Source organism: Rhea americana, unplaced genomic scaffold (assembly GCF_003343005.1).
Source record: "Rhea americana isolate MKP2758 unplaced genomic scaffold, rheAme1 scaffold_870, whole genome shotgun sequence".
Classification (NCBI taxonomy): Eukaryota; Metazoa; Chordata; class Aves; order Rheiformes; family Rheidae; genus Rhea; species Rhea americana.
Genome location: NW_028187056.1, coordinates 2,641 through 13,752, shown reverse-complemented (window position 1 = coordinate 13,752; position 11,112 = coordinate 2,641). Strand labels below are relative to the sequence as shown.

The following is an 11,112-nucleotide window of genomic DNA, read 5'->3' as shown; positions in this document are numbered from 1 at the left end:
TGTTTACAGACACAGTCAAAGTGTTGGGGGAGCAGGGCTGCTTAAGCTGGCCCCCCTGCCCTAAAAAACAAGCCTATCAAAGCTATGAAATAAGAGAGAGCATATGGAAGATGCTTCAAAGAAGGGATACAGAGGATGATGCATTCACCAGACCTCCTAAAAAGCTGCTCTCAAGGAGGCACGTATTACTGAGCCCTCTAAGGGCACAGCATCTCTCCTGTCTACACAGTGGTGCCCAAAAGTGCTGCTGCTGCAGCAGATTTTGGTCTGCTGCAGAAGCAGATTTTCTGGACACACACACACACACACACACACTACTTACAGCCTTCCTCGGTACAGCGTACGGGGAGGACTTAGGGGCACGTAAACCTGGAGGCAGGTAATTCTTATGCTCCAAGGCGATACTGGAATGGAAAGACATCGGTCAGTTCTCCTGGCAAACCCACTTGTTCAAACTGGTGCATTTTACTACGGTACAGAGAAAAGCAGGGGCACAAGGGTAGGGTAGTTTGCTGCTCAGACAAGGTGGTATCTGGAAGAGCTATATGCCCTAAAAACCATTAGAAAGGTTTTGAGAAAGTGTAGTAAATAAAGCCAGATAACATCACAGCCTCATCCCCTACAGGAAACAGAGGTGGATCAAGGTAGAGCTTGCACAGAACTGCAGAGCTCTCAGCTGTGGGACTGTTGCCACACACGCGTTCCAGTGAACCTTACAACATGTTTTGCCAGCTCGGGTGCTGTCCTCACACCTCCTGCACAGCCTGCAACAGCGATCTGCTGTTGGATCACTGAGGCCAGCCAAGGAAACTCCGCCTGGTTCACAGCTGGCCACAAAGCTTCTTCTTCCTCCACACCAGATCTGTGATTACACTTTGCAAAGGGTCAAGGAGGAGACTTCTGTGAACACAGGGCCCTAGTGCCAGCACTCTGCCAAGTCTAAGGTCACGGGAGGTCGTGAGGAACTGCAGAGACAAGCAGCTCCACACAAGCTCAGTAACTGCTTGGAAAGACTCAGAATGGTGGCAACTGGCCTCACTTCCTAAGTCAGCATAACAGCTCAGCACCTCCCTTCCCTGCATGCTGGGAAAACATTCAGCAGGAACSGAACAAAGGCTACCAGCTGGAAGACTACCTTGCCACACAAATGCAAGGCACAGAGTAACTGTGTTCTGGCAGGCCTAAGGGCTCCCTCCTCTTGTAAAGGGCAACCAGTGTGCAAAAGAAGGGAACACTGACCCAGCACCATCTGAACAGTCACTGTTAATCAAAGCTTCCTTCCTCCCAACACTCACCCAGCAGCAATGCCAGCCCAAGCCCAACCGTTGAGGCTGGCTTGGAAGTGGGCTGCCATCATCACATTTACAAAATACTGTTGTAGGGAATGTGAGTCTGATTTCTTACCTGTTTATGCCATAATTGGCCGTGCCCTGGACAAACGGAGAAGTCAGCTGCTCTAACGACTCTGCCAAAGGAAAGRGATGTTGTGGCTCAGAACCAAGCAGTCCCAGCCAGCATCATCACATCAGATGAGCAGTGCCTCTGTCATATTTCCACAAGTTCAGGAGGAAATAAGAATGGATATAGCGCTGGACACAAGTGTCTGCTTTGCGGCCACTTAACCGAGGAATATTACAGTTACTTTCTGTGCATTTTCATCATTGCACAGAAGATACAGTAGCCCCTATGGGAAGGGGCAGACATTTGGAAGCATAACCACATCAGTTATGGCAGGCAGGCAGAATAGTTCTCTTTGTTAAGAGGAGCTTTGCTAGGCAGGGAAATGCTTGGGCTCAGGAACAACCACAACCAGAGCGCCCTACAAGGGAGACYTAAGCAAAGGCATCTCTGGATTCTCACTGTTCCAAGCAGAGCTGGAGGACAGGCCTGGGGAGGAGGCAGCTCTGGGGCAGGAGTTCCTCACCTGTATCCCAGTCTTCATCGCACGGAGGTGCCTGCCATGTGCTCACAGTATTCATCTGCCTTCTCTGGAAGTCACTGGACTCACTCACTTCAGGGAGAGAGAGAAAACTTGATGACTACACACACCTACCTCAGACACATGAAGTGTTTTGGATCAAGCTGTAGACAGCTCTGGGCTTTAGAGAGAAACCCCACACAATGCAAACAGGTTAGGCCTCCTAATCCCAGCAGCCAGCTGTTGAGATGTACGTTCTTCAGGCCTCGTGTGCAGTTGAGTAACTCTGCGTGGCTTTGCCAACAAACGGGAAAGGCCTCAGGTGCCTGGGACTTGGTGGCAGAAATGCTTGAGCAGAGAGGAAGCCTGCTTCCATGAAGGCAGGCAGCGCTGCTAGCCTCAGAGCAGCTCTACATCAGCAGCTACGTAAAGCCCCTACGGTGTGGCAGTAGGTTCACAGCCACTGTAGGGAACAGAAAGGACACTGCATAGCATAGGATGCCTTTCTAAGCAAACTAGGGGTTTTGCAGAGCCTCTCCGGCCAGTCTCCCTGGGCTGGGGCTACAGGACAGGTGAAGCAATTCCAGCGGTAGAGAAGCTTGGCAGAGGGGCCGCTCTAGTTCTTGGGGGGGGGGGGGGGGGGGGGTCTGCTCATCAGGTTGCCTGCAGGAGAGCGGCTGCAGGATTTCCATTGGTTAGGCACCTCTTTAGTGGAGACTGACTTTTCACGCAGCACCAGGGTCAGGCCACAACAAAGGGAAATCAACTCTAGCCAAAGAGGGGCCCGTCTCTCTGGTCACTACCGCTAGCAGGGGCCAGGATGCTTTACTTCCATACGCACAGTTTAGGGCACAACCTTTTCATTCAAGGAATCTGCTAACCAAATGAGCACCCCTGCAGAACTCTCAGAAGCCTACCCAACAAGCTAAAGTGAACATGACTCATTTCCCCTGGTTCCTCTGCTACGCAACATTAGGGACAATATTTGGGTTCCTGTTTTCYGGTTAGTCTACGAGCAGTCCTTACAAACAAGGGACTAGAGTCCAAAGCRCGAACACATGCCTCAGAGCACGTGTGGTTCTCTTACCTATATCTTCCTCAATGAATCTTTTGTCATGGCAATTCGATATGTGATCGCGCAGGTCAGCTTGAGGAACGAGATGGCGGGCATTGAAGGGGCACGTGGCCAATTCCTTTGCAACTTGAGGGTAGCTCTAGACAAGAGAAACCCCAGAACATGTGCTGTATCCACTAAGTCCACTCATCTTCATCTTTTCTATTGACTAGCCAAGACTTGTGATCTAAACTCCTGGCGTTGCTTAAAAGGAGGCTAAACGAGGAAAGGCAAGACGTTGCTCAAACACACACTACAGATGCATGGGGAAACCAACATGCCCGCTCTCTAAAACACAGCTCACTGGAAAAAATGAGCTGCCCTTGAATTGATTCGAGTGAAACGTACCCTCAGCTAAACTCCGTACAACTCACTGCAATGCTGGCAATGAGGTTGCAAGGTTCAAAGCACAGATGCAACTCCTTTGAAAACAACAGAGCAGAGACAGCAAGCAAATCTAAACCTTTCAGACATTTTAAACAAACAGACACAAAGGCAGAGAAATTCTCTACCCCTTTGAAAACAACTGCCACCCAAGTCTGCAGGTGGAATACTGGCCAGCTCTATAGAGGATCTGCATTTAGGTAAAACCTTAACACAGGCACAGGTTGTACCAGCAGCGCTCAGCAATTGCTAGTGTAAATTAGCAGTCACAGCCCCATAGGCATAGCTTCTCAGTGCTAATGCAGTTAGAGCTAACAGGAGCCAACTAGCTCTGCTTGCGCAGTGTCGCCTGTTTGTGTGGCAGGGCTGCATTCTGCTGCACAAAGGAATGGAGAGCTGAGGAAAGTGGACGCCTTTATTGGATCCTGTGCACAGAGTATGCTCACACCCAAAGGGAATTCAACAAACCACCAAGCAGGAAGGCCAATCTCGGCTCAGAGAGAAGAGTCACCAGTGACAAGTGGCACTTCAGATAACATCTTCCTGGAGCCCTTCTTCAGTTACAGGAGCTGCCTACTGGATCCATACTCTGATGGGTGGTCATTATCTCACCTCATCCTCCTCATTAGTTAGGCTTGCCAAACTGCTGATCTATTGTGCACAACATGGACCAAAAGAATAGGCCAGCATCACTCACTTGGCCCCCCCTCCCCCATGCACATTCTTGCCAAGGTCTGGAGGACCTGAGGAGGGGGAATTTAAGCCTTCTTGAATTCAGGAAAGAGGGTAGCACACACTGCTTGGCTCTGATCACTACCTTCCTTTATACTGCTTATCTCCTTTTAAGCCACATGCTCCTTCAAGAGGAATCAGATACAAGTGTTTAGTATCAATACAGTGCTGTATCTACAGCTCTACAGTCTGTGTTATACTATTTTAAAGACTTACTGGTAAAAATAGAGGGGAACAATTGGTTTTTAAAAAGTGTTAGCAGAGACCCAAAGCTCAGTCAGACTTCCTTGCTACTTTCAAAGCTTTGTAGTACTTGACAGGTTAAAAACAAACAAACCCCATTAGCACACAGACAGGAGAGAGAGAGAAAGAAAAGCCTGCTATTAAATGATTCATATTGTAATTCTGGATAAATGGTTGGAGGAGGGGAGGGAAACTCCAATAGGTGCTGAGCCCTGGACCTGCACTTTCTGTCAGATGTACATTAAACAGTTATTAGCAATATTAAAGAAACTGCTATGCAGCTGCACTTCTGGCACTGAAAAGTAGAGAATGGATTGCAACACCAAATTACTTCTACTCTGACTAGCTCGAAGCAGTGCATGTAACTCAGGATGCATTCTCTCTCTGAATTAAAGTGGAAACACTTATCTGACCTCTATTTGCGCAGGAAGAGACCAAGATTTTCTTCCTGACCTATCAGGAATCTGTAGCTTCTTTCAGCACAGCCACACTGGTCATGTGAATTAATATGCACTTGAAGCTGCTACTGAATGAACAACAAAAATACATGAAACAAAGGTTAAATGAAGTTAAGTGCATGATATTACTCTGTCCAGAGAGAAAAGGCAGTAGGAATGAGAACATGCGTGTCATATGGACTCACACACACACAACTACCAACATTCAGACATTCAGTGCCTTGTTCAGCAAGTTTGCTTACCTTCCTGCATTTTACAAGGTGATAGGGAAATCGTCGGGCTCTGATTCGATGATGCTTATTATATGGACATTGCACTAATCTCTCTGGATCCAAAATATCTAGTAGGATAGAAGAATAGAGAGAAAACAATCTAGATAGAAAAATGAGATCTAGCAGCATCATTAACATAGCCATGTAAAAAACAAAAACAACATATCAGCACACCTGAGCTGTGAGCCTCAGGAATTAAATCAGTTATGCAAAATGATTAGTTTCAAATTCAGAATAAACAGATAAATTCACTTTGAAGTTTATTGTGACCAAGATGCAAGTCAAAAGAGATATAGAACAAGGAGCAGCACAGAGCACAGTAACTCTTGAAGTTAGCATGTTAGCTGGGTGATCACAGTTACTCAAAGCAAATGAGGACTGCAGTACTTTTCCAGCTATCTTACTATCTAAAGGAAAATGAGCAACAGAATATCACATGCAGCAGTGCCCTCAGGAGCACTGTCACTCTGAACAAAATCTTTCTCAATCAAAAGCTAATTTTGCTGGAAGAAAGATGCCAGACAGCTCAGTTTCATTCCTGAAGCAGCAGCATGCCTAATATGGTGCATTTCTAAGTAAAGTTTTCAAAAGTCAGTCAATTATTTAGGAGCTGAGGAGTTACTAGAACTTCTAAAAGATCTCAGCATTTGGGCATCGAACCAGGAAGTGTAGTCTTTCCTGCGTAAGTGCTGTAAGCTTTGTTTGTTTGTTTTAAAATAAACATTTCCATACTTGTTTTAAAATAAACAATTCCATACTGTTAGCAAGGAGAAGGGCAGCAGCCGTGAAGAAGCACAGGTTCCCTCCATTCCCTATGAGACTCTACCGTGCACATGAGGGACCTGATCCAGGCTTCCCCCATTCTTCTTGTCCTGCCACTCCTTTTGCACAGCCTTTGGGGCATTTAGGACTTGATTATATAGTAGCTTAAATGGATCTATGCAGGAGCTGCTGCTGTCTAATCTCTCTCTGCCCTCACCTCCTCTCTCTTACACATGCATTGGCGCTCAGTTGTCTCAACAGCTAATTCAGGGAGCTATACCTGCCCAAAGGCTGACAGCTAGTTAAGGTACTGTCCCACAAGTCACACTAAGCTGACTTAATGCTCTGAGTAACTAGGAAGGAAGGTCCTAATCCTCCTTTCCACCTTACATGTGCAATGCTGCTGCTGTCAGTTCTGCCACCTGCCAGCACATCCCACCTCCCTTCAACCAATTTAGGTCATTAGAACAGCGAAAAACTAAACACTCCTTCCTAATTAGGAATAACAAATTTTGCACTGACTCAGCTGCCCGTGGAAAAGCAGTTAGGGGTGATTTTGCTCTCTGAACTGGCTCAACACAAGATCAGAGGAAGAGCATTACCAGTATGACGAAGGGGGCAAGAACGAGCACAAGAAGGAGAGGAAAGGCAACCTCACCAAGTACACAGGACACCAAACAGAAGGATCACAGCAGCTGCCTTAATTAAGAAAACAAGATGCAGTCCTCACAAAGCTACATGGAGCAAAGCCTCCAGGGCACTACAGCAATGCCACAGGCAAACGAGATCCCAGGACCTGTAAGTAACATTGCCTGCAAACACAGAGCCACAACAATCCTAACAGTTTATGTCAGAAGCTAGGTGAGCCAACAACTGTAGGAGGTAACAACGCTTAATTAAGTTAAATCACTTTCTTCAGATGCTTCCTAGATGCCCGACCTCATCCACACCCCAAGCCTGCCTGTTATGGTAGCCACATACAGCTAGTTGAAATAATCAGCAAGGCACTGGAGCCTTCTTCGCTCAGCCACAGAGGCAACACACACAGACCCAGGCCTGGAGGAACCTAAGACACCCTCTTGCCAGCTCAGGGTGGAAGTCACGCTGGGGCGCCCAGAGCCCACCCCACTGCACCGGCCTCCCGATGGCAAAGACCCCTCCGGGAAGGAGCCTCAGAGGAGGAAAGGCTGAGGAAGGGTGCTGGGCCCTGCCCAGCGCACAGCGGTAGCCGCTTTCCCCTTCGCGGGCCGCCTCACCCCCAGCCTCACCGAAGTCATCCTCCACCTCCATCGCGGGGGGGCCCGAGCAGCGCCGGGGCCGCAACCTGCCCTGACCGCCGCGGGCGGCCGCGTGCACCAGGGCGGCCGCACGCCTGCGCGGGCTGTTTCCTAGCAACCACCCCCCCCATGCGTAAAACCCTCCCCCTCCCCTTGAGGCGGCGGTTGCCTAGGTAATCAGGCTGCCTGGGCCCCGCCCCTCACCTTGGGGCCTTGCCCCCTCCCCCTCCCGGCCGCCATCTTTTCCGGCGCTGCCACAGAGCCAAGTGCTTTCCGACCACCTTTAGTGCACCTTGTAGTGCACTAGATAATGCTGGGGTTCTGCCCATCATGGACACCCAAAACAGGGGCTTAAAATGCAGAAGGAGAGCACATCCTTGCCCTGCAACTCTTGCAGGAGGCTCATGTCGAGGGGGAGCCAGGCAGGTAGCTGAGGGTGGGGCAAAGCTGGGCAGCCCTGGCAGGCCTGACCTGCCTGCAGAACCATGACAGGGCCCTTCCCTGCCATCTGAAGCAGGGCAGCACGGTTGTCCTACTTGATTGCTGCTCCCACAGGTGTCCTAGCTCAAAGGCTCTGAGGAAAGGTCCAGCCTTGAGTTCAGGCTGGGGTTTCACACCCTGCTCAGGAGTGGTTATTCTCTGTGACACACTAGAATTTAAGAAAACATAAAAGCAGGAAAAAAGAAACCTGACATTTTGTTACCAGTTAGTATCATAGAGCCCTGCTGCTCTCCACATGGAGCATGGCTGAGTTCAAAAACCCTCTCTTTTACCTCATGACTGTCTCATTGTCCAGCCAAACACAAATGTTCCATGGATATAGAGATGGAAAGGGAAATTCTTTTTTTAGACGGACGACTAAACTTACAGGAGCAGGGGTATGAGTGGCAAACAGCCACTCATGTCCTTTCAGCTGCAGGATGGGAGTGCAGTCCACTGGTTAGAGCACAGTACCAGTCTGATCACTGGCTCCTGAGGGCTTGGATCAAGAGCTGAGCCTTATGCTTGCCTGTGCTGCTGTGGAGCCAGACAGGAGTGCTCTGCAGGGAGCAGAGAGAGTCTCAGCCCGTGGAAGAAGATGGCTGGTTGCATAGAACATAAGCTCCCTTTGGGCAGGGATGTGCTTAGCTCTGTAGTGGCTTCCCTGCCCTGATATTATGTAGTTGTGCTTTGGGGATGAGAGGAGGGAAACCTGAACAGCTAGAAGAGGAAGAGTTGTGTTTTCTGGAGCAGCATGGCCTTAACTCCTTTCCTCCAGTCCTCCCACCTCCTAGGGCAAGAAGAGACAATCAATACCTGTAGTTCGCAGTTCTCTGGAGTTCAGTGTGGACCACAATCATGCTGCACCAACCCACCAGCCTGGCCAGCGTTACAACCACATTTTCTTACAGAACTTGCCTTGCACTCATACATCCCTACTCCATCTAGACTGGTTTCCTCTTTCTCGAAAAATATTTTCTCAGTAGAGAGACAGGCAAGGGATGAGATGATAGATCACAAAATCACAGAATAATTGAATAGTTGAGGTTGGAAAGGACTTCTGGAGATCACCTGGTACAACCTGCCTGCTCAAGCCTACTCTAAGTTTCAGTTGGATTTTGAATGTCCCCAAGGATGGAGACGCCACAACCTCTCTGGGTAACCTGTTAGTGTTCACTGACCCTTACAGTGAAAAAATATTTTCTTATGTTCAGATGGAATTTTCTGAATTTCAGTTTGTGCCTACTGCCTTTCATCCTGATCCTGTCACTGGGCACCACTGAGAAGAGTGTGGCCCCATCTACTTTACACCCTCCCATCAGATATTTATAAGTATTGATAAGATCCCCCTTGAGCCTTCTCCACGTTAAACAGTCTCAGCTCTGTCAGCTTCTCCTCATATGAGAGATGCTCCCATTCCTTAATCATCTTTGTGGCCCTTTGCTTGGATTTGTTCCAGTGGGCTCCCTTCACGTAGTAGGCAGCTCAGAACTGAACACATTAATCCAGATGTGGCCTTACCAGTGCTGAGAAAAAGAGAAGGATCACCTACCTTGATCTGCTGGCAACAACATTCCTACTGTAGCCCGGGATACTTTTGACTTTTTTTGCCATTAGGAGCATTACTGGTCCATATTCAACTTGTTGTAGTACACCAGGACATCAAACCCTTTAGGCAAAATAAATTTGCACCTGGTCGGCACCCACCAGGGACTGGTGCATAGGGTTGCTCCTCCCCAGGTGCAGCACTTGGCATTTCCCTTTGTTGAACTTCGTGACACTACTTTCTAGCCATTGCCCAATCTGTTAGGGTCCCTCTCCATGGCAACACGACTCCGTGAGGTATCAGTAACCCCTCCCAGTTTTGTGTCACCTGCAGACTTGCTGAGGGTGCACTCTGACCCCTCACACAGCTGATGAAGACGAAGAACTGAGGCGGTATTGGCCCCAGTATCACCTCCCACAGTGCACCACTGCCTCCAGCTGCACTTTGTGCCAACCTTCTGCAGGTGAAGGACACATGAAGGACAAGTAGGTGACTGGGAGTAGTCAGCATGGGCTTGTGGAGGGGAAATTTGGCTTGACCAGCTGATCTTTGTGCTCTCTACACCAGCCCTCTGCTCAGAGCAAGTTCCTTCTCCTCTGTCCACTCATTAAAGTTATTCTGCGTGCCAACCTGCCTCCTCGATTGGYCCTTACCTCTGTGGACATTCTCCCAGGCTGTCCAGGGAGAAAGGTATTGTTCTGGGGAGGGTTGCAGTGGTGCTGCACAGCAGGTGTGCTGAGCACTCCTAACCACTCAATGCGTTTGACCCCAGGGGTCTAAGTTTCTCCACCTGCGTGGGATTGGCTGCAATCTTGGTACATTTTTCTATGACTGCCTTCCACTCTCCTGGGCATACATTCTCCCTCTAACATAACCTGGAAACTGCCAAGCAAGTAGTATGGAGGGGGCGGGATGAAAGCGCCAGCTGCCTTGAGAACCCATCAGAACACCATCAGAACCCATCGCAACAGCAGCAGCAGGGTTTACAGGGGCAAGGCGAGAAGGAAAGGCCGCAAGAAAACAACAGCGTGAGAGCAGTAAGAGAAAAGAGTGCCACATGCGGCCCTTGCTGCTGGCCCACCAGATGCCTTGACTGCCTGGTGGCAGGGTCACAGGCTGYTCCTCACATGTCCCCCGTGCTCTGCTTCCTCCCTGCCCTCTCTCTYGCAGGTGCACCTCCCACCCTCAGACATGTCCTGCTACAACCCATGCGTGCCACGCCAGCTCTGCGGCCCGACCCCGCTGGCCAACAGCTGCAATGAGCCCTGTTTCAGACAGTGCCAGGACTCCACCGTTGTCATCCAACCCTCTGCCGTGGTGGTGACCCTGCCCGGCCCCATCCTCAGCTCCTTCCCGCAGAACACCGCCGTGGGATCCACCACCTCCGCTGCCGTTGGCAGCATCCTCAGCTCTCAGGGAGTCCCCATCTCCTCTGGGGGCTTCAGCCTCTCTGGCATCGATGGCCATTACTGTGGCACCAGGCAGAGCACTGCATGGCCATTCCTGTCCTCCCCCAAGGGAGTGTGTCACCCCCCAAGGCTGTTGCTGACCCCAGAGGGGAGGTCTACCCAATGGAGGTCCTAGGACCATAGGATTGAAGGACAATTCAGGTCAGAAGGAACCTGTGGACTCCTCTGGTCCAACCTCCTAATCCAAGGCAACTCAGCCGTGGGGTCAGACCAGCTTCCTAGGTGCTTTAGCTGCTCTGGTATGGCAAATCTCCAAGGATGGTGACTGCACAGCCTCACCGGGCAGCTTGTTCCACTGCTTGACTCTCTTTGGGGTTGAGTAGTCTCCACGCTGTTGAATGAGGGCGGGGCAGAGGCGGATGATCACTCCCCTCAAACTACTGGCTCTACTCCTGTTCATGCAGCCCAGGATGCTGTTGGCAGTCCTTGGTGCCACAGAACCCTGTTGCCAGCGGCA

At 49.9% G+C, this 11,112-nt stretch overlaps 2 protein-coding genes across 2 annotated transcripts; one reads left to right on the top strand and one right to left on the bottom strand.

Moving 5' to 3' along the window:
* Positions 1-297: 297 nt before the first annotated feature.
* Positions 298-7,173, bottom strand: LOC146584968 (gametocyte-specific factor 1-like; the record flags this gene model as incomplete). Its single annotated transcript, XM_085323787.1, has 6 exons — positions 7,152-7,173; positions 5,092-5,189; positions 3,006-3,132; positions 1,925-2,011; positions 1,405-1,465; positions 298-404 (listed from the first exon to the last, which is right to left on the bottom strand). Coding segments are annotated over exons 1-6 (502 nt in total), but the record flags the coding sequence as incomplete, so codon positions are not given.
* A 3,204-nt stretch (positions 7,174-10,377) lies between these two features.
* Positions 10,378-10,770, top strand: LOC146584967 (feather keratin-like). Its single transcript, XM_085323786.1, has one exon. The coding sequence runs from the start codon at positions 10,378-10,380 to the stop codon at positions 10,768-10,770; it is 393 nt and encodes a 130-aa protein (XP_085179912.1).
* The last annotated feature ends 342 nt before the right edge of the window (positions 10,771-11,112 follow it).